This window comes from Amborella trichopoda, chromosome 5 (genome assembly GCF_054954075.1).
Source record: "Amborella trichopoda isolate Santa Cruz 75 chromosome 5, AtrichopodaSantaCruz75HAP2 v2.0, whole genome shotgun sequence".
Taxonomy (NCBI): Eukaryota; Viridiplantae; Streptophyta; class Magnoliopsida; order Amborellales; family Amborellaceae; genus Amborella; species Amborella trichopoda.
The window spans coordinates 18,355,106-18,382,791 of record NC_142340.1 but is presented as its reverse complement, the minus strand read 5'-3'; the positions used below and the strand labels follow the sequence as shown (position 1 = coordinate 18,382,791).

Genomic DNA, 27,686 nt, shown 5'->3' with positions numbered 1-27,686 from the left:
GGTTCCGAACTCTTCCAAGGGGGGAGCTCTGCTCGCTTTGCTTGGTGCAGAAGTTTCTCCGTGCATTCTTCTTCTCTCTTCTTTTCCTGTTTCTTTTGTGTGCAGGAGCTTCTCATCATTTACTGTTTCTGTTTGTTTGCAGGAGCTTCTCATCATTGTATTTTCTTCCTTGCAGTCCTCTCTCTCTCTAATTTTATAATTCGTTCCTTTAGGGTGTGTTCAAAACGTTTGCTTGTGTGAAATCATTGTCTATTCTTCCTTACAGTCTCTCTCTCTCTCTCTCTCTCTCTCTCTCTCTCCCTCTCTAATTTTATAATTCATTCCTTTAGGGTGTTTTGAAAACGTTTGCTTGGTGAAATTGCCTTGCGGGCTCAAGCAATCTCTCTCTCTCTGTTTTTTGGTGTTTGGGAAATCTATTTTTCTCCAAGGAAGAAGAATGGGAGGGAGAGAATTCGGCTTTGTAGGGCTTTCTTGCAAGTAAAGTTATTGGTTTTTTTTCTATCGTCTTTGAGGTGTTCTGAACTGGTTTATATCAAAGCAGATCAAAGGGGGTTCTGATCTTTTTTGTGAATTTGGGTTTTGCTCAGTGTGTTGAAATTTTCCTTTTGCATAAAACCCTTCAATCTCTTCCCTTCCTCAGTATAATAACTCAGATTGTCTTCAAATTCGGCAAATTGATTCACAAATTGTGCAAATTATTGATTTGGGTTCACGATGAGTTGCATTGAGACAGTGGAATCAAGGCCACCTGCAGGGCTCATAGTTCATGTTGCAGAGAATGGGCATAGTTTCGAGCTCAACTGCACTGAAGAAGACTCTGTTGACGCAGTTCAGAGATGCTTAGAAACCCTATGCCAAATCCAATTCAATGACCAGTTGTTGCTTTGTGGAGACATGAAGCTGGAATCTCACAGGCCCTTATCTTTCTACAAGCTCCCCGGCAATGGCCGAGATGTTTTTCTTTACAATCGAGCCAGACTTATACCTGACTGCCCTCTCCCTTCTCCAGAAGAAATTAATTTTCTAGAACCCACTGAACTCCCCTCACCTTCTTCTTTGCAAGACCCCCACCCGCTGGACGATGCTGTGGACCCTGCGCTTAAAGCTCTCTCCTCTTATGAGAGACAGTTCCGATATCATTTTCAGAGAGGCCACGCCATTTATGTATCCACCCAATCGAAATTTGAGGCCTGTAAAAGGCTTCTCAGACAGCAAAAGGTTCAGGAAAGGGCTTTCGAGACAGCTCGAGGAAACATGGATCACTATTATCGAATGATAAACCAGACTTATGTGGAATTTATGAAACACTTCTCTCGGCAACATCGTCACCATTCTGATCTTCTCTTGAATTTTGATAAGGATATTGAGAAGCTGCGGTCTATTAAGCTTCATCCTGCTTTACAAACTGGGTCCCTAAGGTGCTTGCTTGATTTTATATGTGAAGATAACTTGCGAAAATTGGCAAGCAATTGTGCTGTGTCTCACAGGCAATTTCAAGTGAAGGTGTCGCATCTCAAGGGGATGTATAATGACTTGGCTCAAGGGGTTGATAGATTGTTCTCAATGAAAGCTCCGGTTGGGATTAGAGATGTGGAGCTTATGATTAAGGAGTATCAGCAGTATCTTGATGAGCAAACGAGTATAATGCAGTCGCTGAGGTTGGTTTCTTACCTTCTTCCTTATCTTTTTGTTTTGAACCACTTAATTGATTGGCATTGGTTTGGATATGTTTATTGCTAGTCTGGTCATAGGGAGGATTTTTGAGATATGAGGTCTCTTAGTCTGGGAAGAACATAAAATTTTCCTCTTAAATAAGTGTTCAACTCTATTTCCATGAATCAAAAAATGGGTTTACATGTGTAATTTCTTCAACAAAATGTCGCTCTTCCAGTAAATAAATACAGACGATCAATACTATAAAACTACCAAAGAGGTTTTGGTTACACCTTCCCTTGCCAACCTGCTCATCACCCTTTCTTCATACATGAATAGAAGACATCCTGATTCTGCTAACAATGTCAAAAATTTTCCTCAAATATGATTGCATGTCTCCAAGGATATTCTGTATCGTTACTGGTTCTTCGGATTTCATTCTCCAAATCCCCCTCTATTACAATTGAACTCCAACTTGGCCTCATGGCTCTCAACCATCAAAGGGAGCTCGTGCTTCCTCCTCACTTGATTGATTACAAGCGTAATGGCCCTGACAATATCATAAGTGTTTACCTTCATGATCTCGAACAACCCTTCTGATACCTTCCTTGGCTGGATTGCTGATTGATCTTCCATCGGAGTAAATTTGAAAGTCTGATATAGAACCACCCCAAAATACTTTATTTACCCTTGCCCAAGGAATAATAGTTACCCTTGTCTTACCAATTAACTATTCAATTTAATGTTCCTCTAACCTCAAAGAGCCTACCATTCCTCTCTAACTATATCGACCATGTAATAGCCATAAGAGTCATTCTGCATGGTTGTTTGTTGATTTCTGTATTACATTAACAAGCATTATGACTCAAGAAAGGCACAAACACCCTGCCCTGCAAGGTCTATATCCTTGATTAGAGCTTTATTTTATTTTTTAAATTTTCTGGATTGTCGGTTCCAAGCCCAAGGCATCCGTGGACCCTGTCAACGAATGAATTTTTTTAAAATTTTTATTTTGAGTTTTTTATTATAATAAAAGTACAAATGCCATCCCTTACCATTGCAAGGCTTGAACCTAGGAGATCTTATGCATGAATCACCGCGCTAGCGAAAAGCCACTTTGATATAGTAGCAACAAGTGTGCATAAGTTTATATATAACCAATGGTATTTAAAATCGACATGACAAATAAGCGGCTGACGGGATTTGATCCCACGACCTCTTAGGTGGGCCATTTAACTAAGCCATGACTTCTACCACCACGACGCTCGGTGGTATATGTTCAAATATAGGAAGTTATTACATGTAATATTGTTAAACATATCAGCTGTGCGGATGTGTTGGGAAGTACTCACATTTTGGCTTTGCGTATTAGATACTCCGACATGTACTAGATACTGACACGTGGTTAGCATCTCATCTACTGCACTTGTGAGATCCTCATGCCTTGTCTCCTCTGTTCTGTTGTTTCTGCATGTTGTTTCATGCTTCCTCATTTTATAGATGTTTATATCAGGCAGTTATATGATCGTGCCTAGTAATTGTGTCTGTCGTGGTGTGTATTGTGGTAGTTGGTCTTATGGAGATTATGTCTTGACATGTGTCATTCATCAACAAATAATGCTCCTCATAGGGCCACGTATCATCCAGATAAGTTGAAGTGGGATCTCATCTATCAATTCTGAAGTTCGATGTAAGCTTGACGCCTCACGTGTTGATAAAGGTCTCCTAGTGAAAAGTATTCCTTTCAAGTATTTCATCGGAACTTATGTGAAAGTTGGTATCTTTGACTCAATTTCTTTTTAAGCATCTAAGAGTGCTTGTAATTAGGCTTCATGACTTATTCTTTGAATGGTCATAGGTCTAGGTAATATTAGCGATAGTGTTTTAGTAGTTGATAACATATCTTTGAGGTATAAAGGGAAGAGAACTTCTCTCATTTGCCGGAGTGTCTTTAATGAGAAAAGGACTCTTTTAATTATCCAAAAAAAATGAATCTTTTAATTTGTCGGAGCATAAAGATAAAGGTGGAAGAAAGGATTCACTAGAGTGATCCAAACATATAAGGAAAAAAGGGCCGGTTCCATCAGTTGACGAAGATGACAAGGGGCATTGAAAGAAGCATTGCTGCCGGACTATATTTACTATATATGCTGAGCAGCATGTAACACTCAACATACCGTCCTTGCCATGCACGGATGCAACTGACTAACCCTAGGGAAATATGGAAGGGATCTCTAGTCTTTTTTAGAATGGGCCACCGTTGAAGTTTGAGCAGGTGTCAAAATATGGCACTAGATAAATGTTTCTCCAATATTTTCAAGCACAACCCTCTGAATATTTAAAAGTTTTTAAAACACAGGGCCATACCTTGAGAGCCACGTTCCAATATAAAAATAGATGACTTACTAATTCGGCTTCAGCACCACATTCCGCATCTGTTGGGCACTGTAACCCCTCTAGTTCTAAGATGAACAGTGTTTAGGACTTTATCAAGGACAACTAACCACCCAAGACTTGGGTCTTGGGGGGGTAGGTGAATCCCACACTTCACGAGCAATTGATACATGGGTGGAGTTCCATGTAAGCACCTTATAAAACGATTCACCTAGACTTTTCCTTTAACATATGGGATCCAAAGCAATCAATCCTTCCTTCCTGACCCGTAGAAGAAGAATACAATGCGTTTACCAAATCAGTAAAGGCCACATTCTCCTTTTCTTTGAGAAATCTAAACAACATGAGGTCTGGAGCCTTGAACAACACATGGTACAGTTTCATCTACTTCAATTGCCAATGTAAAGAGGGATGGGTAGACTGCACAGATAGTCTCTTTGAGAAGTTACTTTTCTCCAAAACATGCGCCATTGTCCCTTGTACCCACTTGCATTTGTATTTGTAAAAAAGGTGTTCTTAACTTGAGGGACTACTTTCCAAACACTGGACGTTGCTTCTTTGCTCGTCATACTGCTCACTTTTGTTCCAAATTCGCCAATCGTTTGTTTTAAAGGCAACGACATTATTTGTCAATAGTTCACCTCAGATGATGGCTGACTGAACCTCCACTGCCATTTCCCTTTCAAATCTTGATTAGTTTCTCTTAAAAACAGAGTGCGCTAGCTTGATTAGTTCCCTGTGATTGGGCCATTTATACTAGGCTCCTTGCAAAGGGATATTTATCAGATCATTCCAGGTGATGAATGCTTATAACCCTGCATACTCATGGTCCTCCTTCCACCAGTGCTTTTTCATAAACTCATGGAACTACATTGTGGTCTCTTGCCAAATGCCCAGATGCATCCCTTCACCTTTTCTGCAAACCTTTCCTTTCTAAACCACACCATAGTTGAAATGATTCTCAATCTAGTAATGAATCAGAGCTTTTTCTTTATCTAGGGTTTGAAGAAGCTCTCTAGCTTTGGCAAGTTATCTTTGCGGCTTTTTATGTTTTCTAGGATTTGGATTTTCCAAGTTCCCTTTCACTGGATTTCTGAGCATGAGCAAGGGTGTGTGTGTGTGTGTGTGTGAGAGAGAGAGAGAGAGAGAGAGAGAGAGAGAGAGAGTGGAATTTATTTGAAATTTATTAATGGATCTCTCTTCCTTTCAAATTTGTTACTGGAACTCTTTGTCCATTAATAGCGTTCACTTTCTTTCTTTTAGTTTTGCATATTTTTTGTGCATATAATCTTTTCTTTCATGTGGCTTTCAAAACTGTCCAACTCCACCCCTTGGCTCCCCTTGGCTCCCCATGGTTGTTCTAATCTCACTCTGCATGTGCTCACTAGTCAACCTTTCTTTCTTTCGAATAAGTTGATGGAACTTCGAGATGTATTATTTCATGGATATTGAATTAAATCATCATCATCATTGTCAAAGACTTTTCCCAATTAAGTGGGGTCGGCTACATGACTTCTGATCCGCCATTCTACCCTCAGTGTGGCCATAAGTTCCCATATGTTTTCTCACTACTTCCAACCATGTCTTTTTGAGCATATCCCTTGCCCTTTTTGGGCCTTCCATTTGAACTAACTCGCACCTCCTAACAGGTGCTGTACTGGGTTTGCGCCACACATTGCCAACCCAACTAAATCTACTTTCTCTCATCTTATCGCCTATTGGTGCCACAACTAAATTTTCTTGAATGTATTCATTTCGAATTCTATCCCTTGTATTTCCACTCATTCATCTCAAAATCCTCATTTTCGCTACACTCATTCTATGGGTATATTGTTTTTTGACTGGCCAATATTTCACTCTATAGTGCAAAGGTGGTCTCACAGTTGTCCTATAGAACTTGCCCTTCAGCTTCATTGGTATGCGGGGATCACATAAAATTCTGGTTGCACATCTCCATTTCAATTAGATAATTTCATAAATTAGAAACTCTGGATGTGGGATGCTGAAAATAGTTCCTATTATGCATTCTTTGATGTTGGTTTGATGGATTAATTATGACTATTGGGATTGTTAATTTTTCTTTGCTTTCCCTTTGGGGCAACTTTTCCACTAATATGGGTTCAAATCAATAAGTTGTAAGTTGAGTATCAGTATCATTGATTTTATTTGTATAGCGTACCAAATCCCATGAATCTAGTGACTTATTTGGATTACTAGACGACACCTAAGGCGTACAATAAATATTGATGAGAAACAATAAAAGTAGGCGATCTCGCTAAATTCATTCAAGCATTTCCTTCAAAAAACCTGTGCCATAATACGTTTCTCTCTCTAGATTCAAAGCTTTCCCCTCTCTTCCCTTCTTCAAGCTTTTCCTTCAAAGAAATATCACAACTATATACCATATATTTATTTTATTTAATCATTTTATTATTATACTATTCATCTTCCACCTTAGACTTAGACTTCTTAATTAAATAAATCCTTATTTTATTTCTGCAACTAATTTGATACCCGAATTTAGCCAAATAAATGTTTTATCTATACCAAATATTTTCGTCCATATTCATAAAATATTTCTTCCCTTACGTTCTCTTCAATCCTTTTTCCATTCCAAAAAATATTATTGTTTTCTTATAAATTGACTATTTTTCTATCGTAGTTTAATCTTTTCTCCAATGAGTTTTCACTGACAGTACCTCTTTTTCTTAGTTATGGACAACTTACTTAGGAACCTTCAAGACGAGGTACCGTGGTGTATGTTGTTCGTGGATGGCATAATTTTGATCGATGTGACCCGAAGCAACGTCAACACAAAGTTAGAACTTTGGAGGATGCTCTAGAATCTAAAAGTTTTAAAATTAGTTGGATTAAGACAGAGTATGTGGAATGCAAGCTAGTAATAATAGGAGTAGAGACGAGGAAGTAGTTAAGATTGACGGCCAAGAAATACCAAAAGGAGCGAATTTTTGATATCTTGGGTCGATATTCTAGGAAAACATAGAGATTGAGGAAGATGTCATAAATAGGATTAGGGTTGGGTGGGCGAGGTGGAGATGTGCGACCGGAGTTTTATGTGATTGCCGCATACTAATGAAGCTGAAGGGCAAATTCTATAGGACAAGTGTGAGACCAGCTTTGCTTTGTAGGGCAGAATGTTAGGCGATCAAGAAATAACATATCCATAGGATGAGTGTAACTGAGATGAGGATGTTCAGATGATGGATGAGTAGCAATACAAGGAGTAGAACTTGAAATAAATACATTCGCGATAACTTAGGTGTGGCTCCAATAGGTGATAAGATGAGAGAAAGTAGACTTAGGTGAGCTAGGCATGTGCACCGTAGACTCAGTACAACACCTGTTAGGAGGTGCGAGTTGATTCAAGTGGAAGGCTCAAAAAGGTTAAAAGGTAGGCCCAAAAGGACATGGTTGGAAGTAGTGAGAAAAGATGTGACGAGTTATGGCCTCACTTAGGGTATGACTCTTGTAGAGCAGAATGGCGGACTATGATTCGTGTAGCTGACCCCAAATAGTTCGGAAAAGGCTCTGATGATGATGAGTTTTATCTTTTCTCCGTTCCCAGAACAATTTTTTTTTTTTTTATTCTCTATTTGACTATAAAATGAATGTAATGGATAACAAACACTTAGGCATGATAAATGTTCTCAGTATTTACATATTTTTGTTAAAATAATGAAAAACCATACTATGGTGGCAGGTTTTTTTGTTTTGCTTTGTTTTGGAAGTCCAAAAAACCTAGATTTTAAAGAAATTTAGTAATTTTTTGAAATATTTTTAAGGACGAAACTGGCTGATCCGGCCTATTCTTCGATCCACCGATCTGACCCTGTTTTCAAGGTGGCTGATCTAGGTCACGGATCCGTTTTTTAAGCCTTGATTTGATGTATTAACTAACAATAAAGTGAAACTTTTCTCTATATAAAATCAGTTACTGTCAATGGTTACAGGAAATAGAAGTCAAATGAAAGAAAGAGTTCAACAAGGAAATGAAACAAAGCCAAAAAGTATGAAGGAGTTCCTTCACTGAAATAAAACCCTCATAAACTTTATTAGTAAGCTTTCTTTCTGTTAAAAATGGAAGCCCAACTTATTTGTCAAATTAACCAGGGTCTTCCCCTGCTCATGGGTGGAGAAAGCTACCTATGCAAACCCCTAAAGCCCATACACCAATTCCCCAAATTGCATACTCCCAATGTTTGAACATCGCTCCTATTTCATGAAGTTAAGAATCAAAGAAAGGAAATGCGTAGAGGAAGAATCCATTCCAATTCATTAAAAGCGTGAATACAATGCCAAAAGAATTGCATGTTCTGTTTCCAAAGTAAGCATACTCCTATGTATTGAAATTCCTAGAAATAACCCAGTCTAGGAGTTGTGCATTACTAAGAGTCATAGAATTGAAATTTTTGCTAATGATCATAGTGACCCAAGAAAAGTGAATATGTTGATGACATTGAGTCTAGGGTGTGGAGGGATTATATTATTGTACAGTTTATACAGGTTGAAATTACAATTGAGATAGAAGATGATTACAAGTGAGAAGATGAAGCAAAAGGGTGGCATTTAAGCGGGCAATAGGTTATTGTATTGATATTGAAGCCAAATTTATGTTTTTGGTCAGCACTGAGCAGCTGACTCTCATTTGTAAAGTATGAGTGGGGGAGTTGTATTGTAATGATTAATTTTCATGTTTTATCTTCATTGTATGATTGGCTACCAGGTTTAGAACCTCTCTGCAAACTATGTGCTTCGAAAAGTAGCTGCTATGAAAGATTGTTTGAGTAAGCTTACTTGAGGGTATAGGAAGAGGGGTCCAAAGTTTTTGGATTTAGTTGCCAAAGCAGAGTTCAATTAGGGATTTGAGAAGGAGAGCTAGGGGAGGATTGGCTGAAAATTCTGGGATTCTATACAGTGAGGCATCCTTGCAAGCACTTGCTTGGGCAAACTTCTAAATCAGCGATATAATAATTTATTTCCACAACTGAAATATTTTTTTATTAAATAACAGAAATATAAGAGTTGACAATCTCTCTAGTAACTTATGTTCTAATTGTGTGAGTGAAAATTGCAAAGTTTAAAGTTAACTTATTATTTAAAATTGTGCTAAAAGAGAGAAATTATGCATGCATGGGAATGGTTTATCAACATTGAAGTTCTTCTATTCATAAATAAATCATTAAAGTGCCACTCTCTATACATAGATATTAGATCAAGTTGATAACCTTTTATAGGAATTCATATCCAAACCTTGTTAGATTACAAAAATATGATAGATTATGCATTGCTATAAGGAGCCTAGGAATAATACTTAAAAGTGATATGGTATACATAGTGTACAGCTTTCTAACTTTTCATAGCTATGAAAGCCATATGGTACATGTTCATGAATGGGTGGCTTGCAAAACCTTCATATATACTATAACCTCTGTGTTCTAGATTTCAAATAAATATTTAGAAGTTAAAAGTCATAAGTATGCATAGTGACAGTGTACATTATGAATACATAGTGTACATGGTCTACTTTGGAATACTATTTAAACAATATAGTAGTTTCTGGTATTGCTTAAATAATACTAAAGAATAATACTTACATAATACATTTAAACGGCAATAATGCTAAAGAATAATACTTAATACATTTAAAAGGTATTTAGACAATAGTATTTATCAAATAATGGAGTGATGTCGTTTTTGGTACTTATCATTGACTATTAGAGAGTGTAATATGTCGGATTGTAAATTATCACTAGATCACCTATTTTAGTAAAAAATTGTTTTCCTAACCCAGATGGTCTGGATGTTAATCCACCTCGAGTTTCACCTGCCAAGCAAGTTTACAGAGCATCTTATGAATAACCTGGAATCTCAATACTTACCAAAAGCCAAAAGACAGTCTCAACTCTGTGTTCTGATTCTTTTTATCAAATGAAACACAATCTTAGAAGGCTAAACTTACACGCTTTGGAGCTTTAGTGGTATGGTTCTTCCATCTCACCCAACCTGCATGGAATTTTCTTTAGCAATTGCTGCAGGTGCCCTGAGAATGCTGGTGAAAAAGACATTCTTCTTCTCATTGAACCTCTGTCTATTCTTGTGGTTGGTCTTTTGAGTTCAATTTTACATCCACCTGTAACCAACATTTTGCTTTTGATGACAGAGTGATACTAATTCTCTTGTCCATTTTTGTCACTGCTTCCTACCAGCATGGTTGGGAATCAGGTTTCACACTTATCTAATAGAAAAAGGCCACGTTCTAAGATGGATTTTGGCTCATGAGTTGAAAATATTGAACCTAGAAGAGGTCGATGAGACCCAGTGATGCCACAACACCCAAACCTGTTGATGGGCAATTGAGTACCAGTAGACTTACAAGGAGGCACCATAAGAAACACGTCTACATTTTGGTTGTTTTAAAAACTCAATGTAATGGGACTAACAAAAATGCTATCCTTGATTAATAATCTGTCTTCATCATTTGACTTGTATTCTACTGTATGGTGCCTGTTTTATGTGATTTATTTTCCACAATAGGGACTAACAAAAATGAGTTCCTTGATTAATAATCTGTCTTCATCATTTAGCTAATATTCTTCTGTATGCTGCATGTTTCTTGATTTATTTTCCACTTTTGTGGAAGGCTTGTTATTGGGTGAAATGTCCTTACTCTCGCTGGACTTTCCAATTCTGCAAGTGCTTTAATTTTACATTTATCCCCATACACACGCACACAGAGGAATATGACTGCATGAAATTCCTTCGTCTATACATCTCAAAACTTCAAGTCTCGGGTTCATGCTCATTTATTATTGTCTGGGTATCTTGTATAGCCTTGCTTGGATTTACTTCACAATTTTTTCTTCACTATGCCACAGTTTCAAATTTTTTTACTCTTCCTTGTTTTTTCTTTTCTGAAAACCTAGTTGCATCTTTTGTTGGGATTTGATTTTCTTTTATCAGTATAATTTATTTTTTAAAGCATTATGCTGATTGTTACTCTTGTATGCCACAGCAAAGATGTCAACACTGTGAAGAAGCTGGTGGATGACTGTGTAAGTTCCCAAGTGTCTGCCTCTGATGCCGTTTCAGCCCTTGGTCGAATGTATAATGTCCATGAGAAAAATCACCTTCCCAGGATGCATGCATGCCATCGTGAAAATAAAAAGCTACTAGACTTTTGCAAGATCAAAAAGGATGAAATGAATTTGTTTGTGCATCGTAATATGCAGACTGTTGCACATCTTCAGTCTTGTACCAGGGATATTCGCATGCAGCTTCCAGCTTTCAAAGAAGCAATGACTCGACAAGATGGTAGCTTTGCAGATCTGAGATTGCTTCGAAGGATTGGACCCGCTTATCGAGTTTGCCTCGCTGAAGTGGTGAGGAGGAAGGCTTCAATGAAACTTTACATGGGTCAAGCTGGGCAGATGGCAGAAAAGCTTGCTAGGAAGAGGGAAGACGAGGTTAGGCGGAGAGAGGAATTCTTGAAGGTGCAGAGTGTTTGTATACCTCGTGATATTTTAGCATCCATGGGTCTCTTTGATTCTCCAAGTCAATGTGATGTTAACATAACCCCCTTTGATACAAATTTGCTGGACATTGATATAACAGACATAGACCGTTATGCTCCCGAGTCATTGGTTGGATTGTCAGTGAAAGTTGATAAGCCTATATCCTCCACTAAGGGATCATTTTCTGGTTCATATGGGAGCTGCAATTCATTAGAAGTTGAGGAAAGTCCTTCAACTATTGATGGCAAAGATGCACATGAAGAGCTCTTCGATGAATCTGAGTCTATTGAGATTGCGGGAACAAGCAAATTGGAAGTTGAGAATGCTCGGTTGAAAGCAGAACTTGCTTCGGCTTTAGCTTTAGTTTGCTCTTATGGCACTGACATTGATTACGATACGTTTGACGATAGTAAGCTTGATAGTATTCTGAAGGAGAATGCGGAGAGGACTGCCGAAGCGTTGCGCCTGAAGGATGAATATTGTAAACACTTCCAAGACATGCTCAAGGTGAAGCAGATGCAGTGTATTACTTATGAAAAACGTATACAGGAGTTGGAGCAAAGGTTGTCTGATCAGTATATGCAGCAGCAAAAGATCTCATCAGGTGGTAAGGAAGTTTCAGTCTCTGCCCTTTCAGCTTTGAAGACTGAAGATTGCAAATCTGAGGTATGTGGGGATGCTGAGGTACATGCACCTTATGTTCCTCCTGAGCCTATGGATGAGGTTTCTTCTTCACCGGCAGCCTTGGATCCCAAAGAAGAACATTCAACTGTAGAGATGAGTGGTAAAGACCAGGAAGGTTTAGATGAAAGCATGACGGATCTTTTGGGCATCCATTTGCAACCAGTTGAACCTGTACCCAACTCTTTGGATGCATCTATGTTGGAGCCTCAAAGAGACGAGCAACATATAGATTGTGGATCTGGTAAAGAGAAAGAAAAAAGGGTGATAGAAACTGTGCAAGATCCTCTAAACACCATACCTTGCAGAACTAATACGGCTCTGGAGTCTGGTTTACTCCTAAAAAATAAGGAAGACCTCGTGGTAGTGCTTGAGAGTGCTTTATCGGACAAGTCAAATGAGTGCGATGAGACTCAATCTAAATTAGAAGCTGCTATGGAGGAAATAGTCTCACTGAGGAGAGAACTGGAGGCCAGTATAAAGCTTTTGGATGAATCTCAGGTACGTTTGTTTAAATTATGTTCATTTGTTTCCAGCGATAGATGTGCAAAGCTACTGTTCTCATTCGTTCTAACTTTTTGAGATGATATTTAAACTGTGTTCAGTTCTTCCGTAGTCTAATATTTGGTTTCTTAAATTTGCTACTCTTGAAATCTTCATCTATGATATGTCACATTATATCTTTTGACTTACTGGTCTCTTAACAAAATCTGCATCAACAATACAACAATGTCTAGTTCTTTTGTTTAGAGTGTAGTAAATGAGTTACATGCATGCCCTTTCTATTGCTTGGCACTTCAGTTTAGATGAATTGTGCTCTGAAAGTTGAAGATTCGTCCTCGCTTTTTACCAGATGATTGTGATTCATGAGTGTGATGGAGATCAGAGCACAAGTAACCACGAGTATCTTCTATGGGAGCGACAGATTCCTCCTAATTTTCACTCATATTTGGAGGATGAAAACCCTTGGAGGGCTTCTAAGAAGAACAAGTGGAGCAAGAAATAGTTTTGGTTTTTTTTAGTTTTTAAGGCTATTTTAGATTTATTTATTTCATTGCTGGACCAGTTAGGGACTTTTTAGTTATTTTAATTAAAGTTAAGGAGTTTAATTTCAAGTTATGTTTAAGTTAGGACCTTTTGGTCAAAAGTTAAATTGTATGGACAAATATTGTCCAAAACAATAATTTTTCAATATAAATAAGGGCATGGATGGGCTGGAGAGTCATTCATGTATTCCTCTTAAGAAAAGAAAGATTTTGTCTTGTAAAAGAAGCCTAAGGATTGAGCCCTAGGTGGGAATAAACCCTAGGGTTTCTCCAAAATTGTGTGCTTCTTGTTGATTTTTCACTTGATGCAGGGAAATTAAATCCACCGTTCTCCTGAACTTTAAACATGTAAAATCAGCAAGAAGAGAGAAAAAACATGACTGTAAATCAAGCCAAGAGAAAAAATTTCTTCTTTCATAAAATGACATTTATTTCATAAAATTTCTACATGTATTTCTCTTAAGAAAAGAAAGACTTTGTCTTGTAAAAGAAGCCTAAGGATTGAGCCCTAGGTGCGAGTAAACCCTAGGGTTTCTTCAAAATTGTGTGCTTCTTGCAAATTTTTCTTGGTTTCTTCGAGTTCTCCTGCATCAAGTGGTATAAGAGCCCACGATCCTCGATCCACACAAAAGCACTGTAGCAATGTATAGAAAGCACTGTAGCAATGTACGGACAGCGCTGTAGCGAAGACCTTTTGTGCCCTAGCTCGACAACAAAGAGGCTAAAGTTGAATTAGGGTCTCAGGTTTGCTGATTTTGGCAAAAGTTTGCCAAAAAACAATCGAGATCTTACTCTTTGTTGATTAATTGCCTATGGTTTGTGATTTCAGCGAACCCTTGGTAGCGAGAAGGGGCTGTAAAATGGGTATTTTCGTGGATCTGCTCTGTGATCCTAGAGATGAGAGAATTGAGGAACTTGAAAGATACGTTCAGCTGCTGACACAACAATTTGCAACCCTCAATAATGGGTAAGATGGTAATCTTTCAGCTCAAGAGGATCTCGAATACAACCCTTTTCACTATCATGCTCTGCATGTGGAGTCGACAAATGAGGATAGCGACCGGAGACCTAGACATGGGGTGCGTTTCTCTATGGATGTCGATTTGATGGTGGATATACCTGATTTTGATAGTACCGAGGAGTTTATAGATTGGTTAAATATCGTAGAAAGGGTTTTTGATTATAAGGAGGTACTTAAAAATAAAAGGGTAAAAATTATTACCATAAAATTGAGAAAAGGTGGTTCGGCATGGTGGGAACAACTTTAGGCTAGAAGAAAGAGGATGGGAAAGCCCAAAATTACTACATGGAGAAAATGAAAAAGAAATTAAAAGAAAAATACTTGTCTGAAAATTATTTGCAATTCCTCTATCACAAGATGAATAATCTTCATCAAGGTGAAAAGAATGTAGAGGAATATACCGATGAATTTTATGAGTTGATGGCTCGCAGTGATGTGGTTGAAAGGGAAGAACAGTCCTTAGCTAGTAGCTATAATACAAGATGTAGTGGTTTTACAATGGTCTTGGATCCTCGATAAGGCTTTCAATCTCGCAGTTAAAGTTGAAGCTCAGCTAAGGCATCTATCATCAAGGTGGTTTGCAAGCCAGGGTAGCCCAAGTGGCCGTGGAAGTGAATTTAAGGGAATAGATGGAAATGTAATGGGTGGACAGTCCTCACGGCCTGCTGGTCCTTCAAAACAGTAGAAAACTATGGCTGTTGGGGCTGGTTCTAGTCGCCCAAATCGCCCAAACAGCAGCACCATAAATGCTTTAAGTGTTCGGGGATTGGACATGTCTCTTCGCAGTGCCCGAATAGAAAATTTGTGGTCCTTGCTATGGAGGTTTTCGAGGACGACAGCAAACCATCTTTTGATGGGGACCTTATTTATGATGGAGAGCCTGAGGGCCTGCTTGTCCATCAAAACAGTAGAAAATTGTGGCTGTTGGGGCTGGTTCTGGTCCCCCAAATCGCTGAAACAGCGGCACCTTAAAATGCTTTAAGTGTTCGGGGATTGGACATGTCTCTTCTCAGTGTCCGAATAGAAAATTTGTGGCCCTTGCTAAGGAGGTTTACGAGGAGGACAACAAACCATCTTTTGATGGGGACCTTATTTATGATGAAGAGCCTGAGGGAGATGAGTCTGAAGTAACCTTTAGCGACCATGCGGAGGCTTTCGTGATCTGGTGCAGCATGGTAACACCCAAGGTAGTAGATGAGGCAGATTTGTTGCGCACTAATATTTTCCACACTCGATGAACGACCTACGGGACGGTTTGCAATCGTATCATTGATGGGGGCAGCTATGAAAATATTGTTTCTCAGGAGATGGCAGACAAGCTGAAATTGAAGATAGAGAGCCATTGAAAACCATACAAGATAGCTTGGTTTTAAAGGGGAAATGAGGTAACAGTTTCTAAATGCTGTCTAGTTTCTTTTTCTATTGGAAAACATCATAAAGATGAGTGTGGGGCGATGTTGTGCCTATGGATGTATGTCATTTATTATTGGGTAGACCAAGGCAGTATGATAAACATGCCATACACGATTGATTTAAAAACACTTATTCCTTTATCAAAGATGGGATAAAAGTGGTTTTAGGTCCGTCTAAGAAGGAAAGTACATCCAAATCAGATGAAGGGTGTGCGAGCCTTCTTTCTTTGGCTCAGTTTATGGAGGGATCGGAGGAGTCGAGGATGGTGTTTGCAGTGGTCCAAGTGGAGGAGCAGCCTATTAAGCCCTTAGTGAGGGACTATAGTGATGTCACTCCAGATGAGCTATCAGAGGGTTTACCACCCATGAGGGACATCCAACATCACATAGACCTTGTTCCTGGGTCTAGCCTACCGAATAAGGCTGCATATAGAATGAGCCCAAAGGAGCATGATGAGTTGTAGAGATAGGTCACAGAGCTTCTACAGAAGGGGTTCATATGAGAGAGCATGAGCCCTTGTGCTGTCCTGGCCTTGTTGATGGCTAAAAAGGATGGGACTTGGCGCATGTGTGCGGATACTAGGGCCATTAACAAGATCACAATCAAGTACCGCTTGCCATTTCTGCGTCTAAATAATATGTTAGTTATGCTGTTTGATGCTACTGTGTTTTCAAAGATAGATTTGAAGAGTGGGTACCATCTAATATTCAAATTAGTATTTGACGTGGAGATGAGTGGAAAACTGCATTCAAACCACGAGAGGGCCTTTATGAGTGGTTGGTGATGCCATTTGGCCTCTCCAATGCGCCCAGTACTTTTATGAGGGTGATGAATCAAGTGTTCAAGCCTTTTATTGGGAAATTCGTGGTGGTATACTCTGATGATAGTCTCATGTACAACATTGGTGCACTTACGATTGGTGTTTGATTTGCTACGGGAACAACAATTGTATTTGAATCGTAAAAAGTGTTCATTCATGACAGATAGCCTCATCTTTCTTGGCTATGTTGCTTCAGCTGAGGGAATTAAGGTTGACCAAAGGAAGGTAGTAGGTATCAAGGATTGGCCTACTCCTACTACAATGCATGATGTTCATAGTTTTCATGGGTTGGCTACTTTTTATAAGGGGTTTATCAAAGGCTTTAGTTCGATCATAACACCTATCACAGATTGTCTGAAGAAGGGGGATTTGTATGGACTGCTGAAGCCGAGAAAAGTTTTCAGTTGGTGATGCAGAAGATGGCTAAGGCACCTGTGTTGGCCCTTACAGACTTTGATAGAGTCTTTGAGTTGGATTGTGATGCTTCACATGTTGGGATAAGCCAAGGTCGCCTTATTGCCTTCTCCAGTGAGAAGTTGACTGACACTTGCTGACACTATTCTACTTACGATGTGGATTTTTATGCTATTATTCAAGCCTTAAGGCATTGGCAGCATTACCTGATTCAGAGGGAATTTATTTTGTTCTCAGATTAGAAGCATTGAAGTATATTAATGGGCAACATAAACTAAATCAGCGACATGCTCAATGGGTAGCCTATTTACAGGAGTTCACTTTTGTTATTTGACATAAGGCAGGCAGTCAGAGCAGAGTGGCATATGCTTTGAGTAGAAGGTCGGCTCTATTAACTACCATGACAACTACTATTACTGGGTTTGAATTTATGAAGGATCTTTATGCAGATGATGACAACTTCAGGGAGATATGGGACCAGTGTTGCAGTGGAGTTGTTCGGGATTTTCTTATTCAAGATGGATTTCTCTTCAAAGGAAACTGTCTTTGTATTCTGACAGGTTCCCTTAAAGAAACCCTAATAGCAGAGCTTTATGGGGGAGGTCTTGGTGGACATTTCGGTCGAGACAAAACCATAGTATTGGTGGAGTCTAAGTACTACTAGCCAAAATTAAAGAGAGATGTTATGTGGTTCGAGAGGTGCCGCACCTGTCAACTGGCAAAAGGGCAACAACAGAGTACCGGGCTTTATTCTCCACTTCCTATTCCTAATGCACCTTGGGAGGATGTTAGCATGTATTTTGTTATGGGACTTCCAAAGACTCAAAGGGGTATGGATTCTATATTTGTGGTGGTGGATAGATTCTCAAAGATGGCTCATTTTATACCTTGCAAGAAGTCTCTGGATGCCACACATGTTGCTAACTTGTACTTCAAAGAGGTGGTGAGGTTGCATGGTGTTCCAAAGACGATAACTTCTGTTTGGGATACAAAGTTTCTCAGCCAGTTTGGGGAACTTTGTGGACGAAATTGGGCACTCAGTTACAGTTTAGTAGAACTTATCATCCGCAGACAGACGGCCAAACTGAAGTAGTAAACCGTAACTCTTGGCAATCTTTTGAGAAGTATTGTGAAGGAAAAGAAGAAACAGTGGGGCCTAACACTACCTCAAGCTGAGTTTGCCTATAGTAGTGTTTGCAGTAGACCTACTTGGTAAGAGTCCTTTCGAGGTTGTATATGGGAAAAACCCTACTCATTCACTTGACTTGGTTCTTGTTCAGGCCAATTGGGAGGGTCATGCTATTGTTGAACAAATGAAAGTACTGCATGAACAAGTGCGTGCTAGTTTAGAAGCCAATACATCCAAATACAAGGAAGGAGCAAACAAGCATTGCCATTTCAAGGAGTTTAATGTGGGAGACTGGGTAATGGCGTATCTCAGGAAGGAACAACATCCTGTGGGAAAATACAGCAAGCTGAATGGTCGCAAGGCAGGACCATTCAAGATTTTGAAGAAGATGGGCAGCAATGCTTACAAGGTCGCTTTGCCTTCACACATGGAGGCTTCAAACATCTTCAACATTGCTGCTCTATCAGAGTATCTTGGTATGGAGGTGAATGAAGATGAAGATGTGAACTCGAGCGAGAGTTCTCCTCAACTCGGGGAGAATGATGGAGATCAGAGCACAAGTAGCCACGAGTATCTTCTATGGAAGCGGCAGATTTCTCCTAATTTTTGCTCATATGAAGGATGAAAACCCTTGGAGGGCTTCCAAGAAAAACAAGAAGAGCAAGAAATAGTTTTTGTTTTTTTTGTTTTTTTAGTTTATAAAGCTATTGTAGATGATATTTATTTATTTATTTCATTGTTGTACCGGTTATGGACTTGTTAGTTATTTTAATTAAAGTTAGGGAGTTTAATTTTGAGTTATATTAAGTTAGGATCTTTTGGTCAAAAGTTAAATTCTATGGACAAATATTGTCCAAAACAATAAGTATTCAATATAAATAAGGGCATGGATGGGTTGGAGAGTCATTCATGTATTCCTCTTAAGAAAAAAAGACTTCTTCTTGTAAAAGAAGCCTAAGGATTGAGCCCTAGGTGGGAGTAGACCCTAAGGTTTCTCCAAAATTGTGTGCTTCTTGCTGAATTTTCTTCGTTTCTTCAAGTTCTCCTACATTAGAGTTCTTGGTAAATTTTGATCAACTGATGATATGTTCCAAATTTTATTTCTTATTTATTCTTTTAGTTCATATGTGATCTGACCAAGGTTCAAAAACTTGGCTCGAGCTAGGGACTTGGGCTCTACCCGTGCCGAGTAACTGGGGCGAGTCAAGTTGCCCGAGTAGTGTACGGGGCAAGAAAAGCCCTAACAAATAAAAAAATTGTCAAAAATAAAATAAAAATAGTGAAAATCAAACTGAACTAAGCATAACTTTAGAAGTTCAGATAAGTTGGAAAAAATATATAACAATATGGATTTAGCAAAAGTTGAATTATAGCAGTTTCTGAAAATTCCAAAAACGACGAAAATATCAGAATAGGGTATACGTCAAGTAACACTCAGAAATCATCATCAAAAAATCAAATTGCATATAAAATATTTATGCATTGATTTTACAATTTAATATAAGTTTTATGATTTTTCTTATTTTTTAAATATCTCCGAGTACTCAGCTCGGCTAGGGGCCTAGTCCGAGTAACTTGGCCGAGTCCTTGAACATTGGGGATGTGACTCTAGATTCTAATTGCACTAGAGTGAAATTGTGAAAAACCTTGATGTTCATATCTTGATGTAGCCAGAAATCTATGAAATAACTATGTAAAATAGTGAAGCCTGGTATATGCAAGGAGCAAAAGCAAAAACCATACGATAACTTACATGACTACAAATATGATGTGTAATGAATATAATTTCAGAATTGCCACCACAGCATGAGTGCACCCGGTTACCTCTTTAGACATATTTTGTCATGTGGATTGGGTGAGGAATGGGTTACAAAGGGGGTCACTTTAAATGAAATTTGAGGATGGGCGCCTTTTCCTTGCAGAAGGGGTTTTCAGTTGTGAGCTCCTAGTTTTTCCCTAGTCGTAATTTTGCCTTCTACTGTGGGATTCTTTAATGTGCCACTGTTGGGATTTCATTGGGTTGGGTGTATGAAGGTCCCAAAATGTGGGGAGGATGATGTTTTAGTTCAAGAGCTATTGGGATCTGGTAGTTTTTGTTAGACTTGTGATATTGTTTTGTTCTTATATATATTCTGTGTATTTCCTTTCTTTTGGTATATGTATTTCTACAAGGGCATTTTTGTAAATCTGCTGCTCTATTGTAATACCACAACCGAAATTAAAATGGTATTAGAGCAGGTTTGGTGAGAAGAATCGATCCATCCATTGCTGAAATACTCCTGTCCAGGTTTCTTCATTTTTCCTATTCTTTGATCTCTCTCTACCTTGAACAAAGTCTTTGTCCTATCTTTTTTTACAAATTGGTTCTTTCGTACGCTTTCTAGATCTTTTTCTATACTATTCCTTGCTCCCCAAGAAAACTCGTTTCTTACTCTTTTTCTCTAGATCTTATTGATTCTCTCTAGATCTCCTTTTCTCTAAACTATTTCTTGCTCTCCAAAAGAACTTTGTTTCTAAGTACTTTCTTGCTCTTACTCTCTAGATCTGGTCTTTTGATGTCTCCTATCATCCTTCCATTATTCTCTTTTGATCTGGTCTCATTCTCTAGATCTGGCCTCGTCGCTCCCATTCACCTCTTCTATCATCTTTCCTTATTTTTCTTTTTCTAGATTTGATGTTATTATATTTTTCGCCTGTTTCCCTACTATGGCATATTCATTGAACTCCAATTCCCCTCATTAATCAAATTCTTTCTCATTCCCAAATCCTTAATATGTCTTTGAGAAACTTAAATCTGACTTTATTGTCTGGAAAGAGAGTCTTTCCCTTCATCGGGGCCCACTGTCTCTATGGTCACTTGGATGGATCTGTTAAGCCACTACCATAATATATTACTAAGGAAAATACAAATTTAGATGAAAAGAGAGAGATCAGTTTGGTAGTCAACCCAGCCTACGAAGATTGGCTTGCTAATGACCAAAATCTTATTGCTTGGATAACTTCAACCTTGTCTAAAGAAATTTTGGCTCAAGTGGTGAATTTACCTGTAGCATATGATCTTTGGACAGCCCTCAATGAGTCCTATTCTCAGGAATCTGAGGCTTGTGTTATGCAGTTGAAATCTAAACTTCAAGATTGTAAGAAGGGGAAAATTCTAGTGTTGGAATTCTATAACAAGATAAAAGGAATATGTGATCAGCTCATCAGTATTCAGCAGCCAGTTGAAGATAAAGATAAGAGACAATTTGTGCTACGTGGGCTGGGTGAAGATTATAAAACTTTTGTGACATCCTTGATGATAAGGGATTCTCTTCCTTCTTTTGCCAACCTTCAACCTATGTTGTCACTGCATGAGGCATTTTTTGTAAAGGGGAAAAATGTTCTCCTCCTAATAATGAATACCACGACATCCTGTTTACTAATAGGAGCAATGTTGCACAAAACCCCAATAATTTCGAGGAGATAGCAGAAGTCGTGGTTGTCAAGGTTCCAGAAATGGGCATGGTGGTAGAAATTTCTATAGCTTTGGTTGAGGTCCTTTACCTACTCTTAATGGAAATAGATTTACTTGTCAAATATGTAGAAGAGGACATTCAGCCCGCAGTTGCTTCGATAGATACCAGAATGACAATAAAATAAACCAACGAAATAAAATTGCTGCCTTGGCAAACACTGAAAATACGGTGGCAGCATTAAATAATTCTATGGAATCCCTTTCCATTACTTCCCCTACTGATGGAGCGTTGATTGTGGATAGCTGGGTTGCCGACCATGTGTATGGAGATCCTGGTACTCTTCTGTGTCCTAGTTGAGTCTTCCTCCATTGACATCAAACTTGTGGGCTATGTCATAGTTGAGTCTACCTTTGGACCTATTCACTTCAATCATGTCTTTATTGTTCCAAATCTTATAGATAATTTGATTTATGTTTCTCAACTAGCACATGAACTTGTTGTGGACAGCTATATGTGAGAGTGCATTGTGAAGAAACATCCAATACTGGTTTTGAGTCTTAAGTTATTAAAGATTTATGGCTTCATCATCTGGGTCATTGTTGTGGGGAGTCATTTGAAAAAATTTGTAATGAGGGTACTGTCCCTTCAAATGCCAAAGATTTTAGTCAACTTGTTTGTTATGGGATGTTGATTGGGCAAAAGGTCAAAACTCCCTTTTCCATTAAGTAATAAAAGTGCCCCTTAGCTGATTGAGTTAATTCATTCTGATGTATGGGTTCCTGCTCCAGTTTGTTCTTCTTCTCATTCTTATTATTATGTTACTTTCATTGATGATTACTTGTGTTGTACATGGATGTTTTTCTTCAAAAGCAAATCTGATGTATTTTGGCTATTTATGAAGTTCAAGTTATTTGTTGAAATACATTGCTGAAAACCAATTTTTTGTTTGCTTTCACAAACGGCTTGAAGGATCATGGGATAGAGCAACAGATCTCTTTTCCACACACACTAGCTCAAAATGGAGTTGCTGAGAGAAAGAATCGGCATATTGATGAGATGGCATTTTCCCTTATGTTTTCTAGTGGTGTGCTTAAGTAATTATGGATTGAGGCATTTTACACAGCTGTATCATTAATAGGCTGCCTTCAAGTACTGTTAATGGGATCAACCCCTATGGAGTACTGTTTGGTATACATCCTAATCATCCGTGTCGAAAGGTTTTCGAAGCTATGCATATGTGCACATAGATAACGACTAAAGGAATAAGCTCTCCCCAAAGGCTGAAGTAGGCATATTTATTTTCTGCTCGGATGAGTACAAAGGATATAGATGTTGCAGTCCTAGATTAAAAAGGATATTAATTTCCAGGCATGTTGTTTTTGATAAAAGATGCTTATGGTATCTCCAAAGAAAATGTTTACAAGTGATGCAAGTTTTAAAAAAATGAAAATCAAGATATTACAATTCATCCATGATAGTTGGGAAATTCGAAATATTGTGGAAACTTAGCAAAGTTGGAAGAGAAATGAAGTGGAACACATTAAAGATGCCGTTAGAATTTAAAGGGCAGCTGGAGGCATGATGGAAACAAATCCATAAAGTGACGGCCAGATTGAAGAAAGGTCCATGAAGAGGCACCATGTGATCTACGAGAAGATTTTCAACCTTTCTATGATACAAATCAAGAAGTGCGAAACGAATAAATCTGCCAGGACATAATTATAGGTCATAGATGGTCCAAGATTGGGCAGGAACCTCAGAATTTACAGCCAACCTTACAAAATTCCCTACAGCTTTAGGATGGAGAACAACATGAGAATGAGCAGCAAGATGAAGTCTAATTGAGGAGATTGAAAAGAGTGAACCATCCCATTGACAAATGGGTCAGTTATGGAAGTTTCACACACAATTTTGAGGTGTTTATGTGTGAAACTATGAAGATAAAAGAACCCAAACATTTATTTGAAGCTAAAAGAGATGGGAGGTGGACTAGAGCCATGAGAGAAGAAATACAAGCCATGTATGTTAACTGTACTTGGTGGTATACAAAGTAAAATATAAGCTTGATGGGAGCGTGGAAAGATTTAAGGCGAGACTCGTCGCAAGAGGATTTAACTACCAGCATGGCTTGGACTATGAGGAAACCTTCTCTGAAGTTATTAAAATTATCATTGTAAGGGTTGTCATATCTCTTGCTCTTATGCATGATTGACCACTTTATCAATTGGACGTCAAAAATGTGTTCCTGCATGGAGAATTAAGAGAAGTATATATGGAACAACCTCCTGGTTCCATAGTTTTATGATGCATTGAAAGAGAGGTTTTACTAGATCAGCAAATGATAACTCTGTATTCCTTTTGAAAGGTAAGAAAGTAGTGTTATTATTTTATTATATGTGGATGATATTATTGTCACAGGAAGTGATATAAAGATGATAAATGAAGTAAAGGAGTTTCTCAATGAAATGTTTCAAATGAAGGACCTAGGAGAATGGAGATATTTCCTTGGAATTGAAGTGGGTCATTCATGTAGTGAGATTTGCCTTCATAGCAAAAATATGATTTACATATGCTAGAGAAGCCCAATGTATTTGTATTGCCAGCCTTGCCATCCTCCAATAGCCTTAAATAAAAGATTATGTGCTAATCAAGGAGACCCACTATCAGAGCCAGAAAAATACAAAAGTATGGCTGGGGCATTACCGTACTTGACTCTCACACATCCTGATAATTCATATGCTGTTAATCAGGTTTTTTAGTACATGCATGCGCCAACTGCAGTATATAGGGAGGCATTGGAAAGGATAATGATGTGAAAGGTTCCATTGGCAATGGTTTTTGTATAAGAAAAATAAACAAATGAGTCTGGATTTGGGGTCCATAAGTGGACATTCAGTTGCAGATTGGCAAGAGAACCTGATTCTAGATAATCAGTTTCAGGCTATTATTGTGTTTTCCTAGGAGATGATATCTTGGAGTAGAAAATAGAAAACAGTTGCCAAATCAATCACTGAAGCAGAACAAGGACCTTGCTGGAATGATGGCGGAAATTACACGGTTTGAAGTTTATATCACGATTGGCTTATAAAGTTGGTAGATTATCTATTTACTGCGGTAATAGAAGTGCTTTAGTGATTGCTTCAAACCACTATTTCATGATAGAATGAAACACATTGAAATTGATTACCATTTTATCTGAGAAAAGATATGAGGCTGAAGAAGTTGAAGCAAACTTCATTGGTACAGAGGATCAAGTCGCAGACATATTTACAAAAGGTTTATCAAGGGAGAGGCATGATTATTTAAGAAGCAAGTTGTACATGTTTAAAAATGATGTACAACTTGAGGGGATTGTTAGACTTGTGATATTATTTTGTTCTTTTGTATATTTTGTGTATTTCCTTTCTTTAGGTACATGTATCTGTAAGGGGTGTAGATCTGCTGACCTAATGTATTACCACAATAATTAATAAAAAGCTGCATTACCCTGGGCCTGTGAGTATGCTTCCCAGTGGAGTTCACGCAATCCCTACACTATTTCTCTGCTCTCTCTCTCTCTCTCTCATTTCTTCTTGTTTGCCTTCTGGGTACGAAGTTCATCAACACAAGCGAAATTAACATTTTGAAGTGGCAATTGAAATTTAAGTTGGGTTTGTGATGGAGGCCTCACTGAGGGTATAGTCCTTGATAGAGCAGAATGGTGGATCAGGATTTGTGTAGCCGACCTAATTAGTTGGGAAAAGCTCTGATGATGATGATGATGTGATGTTCTCTGAGTGGCTATGGGTTTGACAAAATGCAGTTTATCTTCATTGTTGTTTTGTGAAGCTAAGGGCTTTATGTGGTGCTTGAGCATGATAGCGAGTGTAAATAACAGTAAGGTTGTGAATTAGACTTGTGTTTGATGCAGTAGAGGAAATCATGCAGTTGATGGGGTTGGGGCCCATTAATTTGTTTGGAACAGCAGTGTGGTTTCCTTTTTCTTTCTTTACTTTTTTTGACAAGATTCATTGATTGCAGAAGTTTGCCAGGGTGAAATATATGGAGATTCATGATTCACACTCGTTGAGTTGGGTTTTCATTGGAGGTGATGCCATCAGCATTACCAGATGGCTTGAGAGAGCTGTAACTTAGCTCAAGGGCGGTGAAACTCTTCAATAAGATATTTAAATTTGACATACTGACAAAAATTTGTTCACTTCTGTTATACTGTTTTACTAATCAATGTGAATAATCAAATATAAAAAATAATGGAATATCATTTTATGTCAGACTCTTCATGATGCAGCTTTGGCAGCTTGAATATAACAAAGAGAATGTCAATAATAGATCTGAACTACATTTTGATATCAAATGTTCTGGACTGTAGAAATTGTGCTTTAGTGAACACCGAATATTCCTGGACTCCAGTTCTTCAAGTCTGAAAAACTCTGGATGAACCTGCATTTGCTTTTTTAATCAGAAAATGTTGAACGATTTGAAAGGCATTCAGAGTCTGTTTTCCTTTAGTCTCTTATTTTTTGTTTTAGAAATTTCATTGGAATTTGAAAGCTACTGCACGTTACAGTGGTAGGTGGCAAATGATATTTTAAGGTTCAAATTATTGAAGAAAGGCTGTGGCCTGCACTCGTTTTTCCTTTTCTTTTTCTTTTTAATCTAATTGAAAATGTATAACAGGTTCTTAAGTCAGAATATAGTGATTGAAACCTAATATTTTCAGTGCATTGTCTTGAACTAGCCGTGTTTCATGGTTGGAGAAATGAACATGAAATCTGGTAAGTTACACTATTACATTCCCATTCTGGAGATATTCATATGGGGGAGTTTAATTATATTGCTCCTTTTCTTTATATAGTGCCATCTTTCCATTGTATATTTCACTTTTTTGAGGCTGGGCATACTTTTCTCTCATATTTATAAGCTCAATGTTCCATGAATCTATTTCACTTAATGGTATAGCACTATAGCCCTTTCTCTGGGGTCATGAAGATGTATTATAGATTTTCTGTTTCAGAACAGCAGGAACTTATTGACATTAAAAAATAAAATAAAGCAAATCCTAGGAACTTGTCCTGGTGGTGGTAACAAATTATTATTCCCAATGGAAAAGCATTAGATTATTTCTGTGATTGATGCAGAACTATTCAGATAGTGGTAGCTTTAGTACTTCCTCCCCCTGTTTCTCCTTGAAGGAAAAGGGTTTAATCTGCCATCTCTAGGAAGTTGTTTTATAGGTGAACAATTCTCCCTTATTACCATGAATGTGATGGGGTTGTTCAATTATCGATATCTTGTTGTAATGGAGTATATGCTCTCAAGTAAAAAGTTGCATTCTGATTATCCTGATGGACAAATCCAATTCACAGAATGTGGGTCGCCTTTTGATCATTGCAGTATTGATAGGATGGATGGGAGATTTAAACAACCTTTGAGGTTTTGTGGGTTTTTTTTGTCCATGTTAAGTTTCAAACTGCTGTGGAGTATGGTCATGGATGCACAGTTTTGCCTTTGAGAGTACATATATACGTGGCTTTGAAATTCGTAACAAACTTTGTTACTATATCTTGCAAAATCATCAATGAGAGAAATTTTCATTGTAAATCTTTAAAAAAGAAGTATTCAATTTATTTTCTCTTATTCTCATTGAAACAGTTGAACTGCGCACATCTGGAAAATTGCCTACATGAAGCCAGAGAAGAAGCGCACACTAATCTTTGTGCAGCAGACCGGAAAGCTTCTGAATATAGGGCGCTACGTGCATCTGCTATAAAGATACGTGGCCTATTTGAGAGACTTCGTACTTGTGTATCTGCTCCTGGAGGTGTTGCTGGTTTCACAGAATCATTACGTTCACTGGCTCTCTCTTTGGGCAGGTGTGCTGGCCTTCTAAACCATTTGAATTTTGTGATGTTCATATGAAGGATTCAATACTGACCATTTATATTAGGACTCTAGTTTTTCATTGCCTACAATGTGATCCTTTGGTACTGAACATTGAGCCTTGCATGGAGGGATCTTGACTTCTTAATTATAGATTTTGTTTTGTAGAAATTATTGAAGAATTAGTGGAAAAGTTTGGATAAAATAAACTGGATTGACTCATGCATTGGTCAATGACAAGTGATTTT

At 38.2% G+C, this 27,686-nt stretch overlaps 1 protein-coding gene across 3 annotated transcripts in view; it reads left to right on the top strand.

Annotated features, from left to right (window-relative positions):
• Nucleotides 1-27,686, top strand: part of LOC18448210 (autophagy-like protein) — a 29,712-nt gene continuing 2,026 nt past the window's right edge. The window contains exons 1-4 of one of the 3 annotated variants that reach the window (XM_020675970.2): nucleotides 1-60; nucleotides 143-1,658; nucleotides 11,081-12,761; nucleotides 27,211-27,431. In XM_020675970.2, coding sequence (XP_020531629.2) covers nucleotides 715-1,658; nucleotides 11,081-12,761; nucleotides 27,211-27,431 — 2,846 coding nt within the window. In that variant the 5' untranslated portion in view covers nucleotides 1-60; nucleotides 143-714. Of the gene's footprint in view, nucleotides 1,659-11,080; nucleotides 12,762-13,113; nucleotides 13,513-27,210; nucleotides 27,432-27,686 lie in introns of those variants that run through there. The other 2 variants (XM_006858283.4, XM_088866292.1) reach the window with 2 other exon arrangements.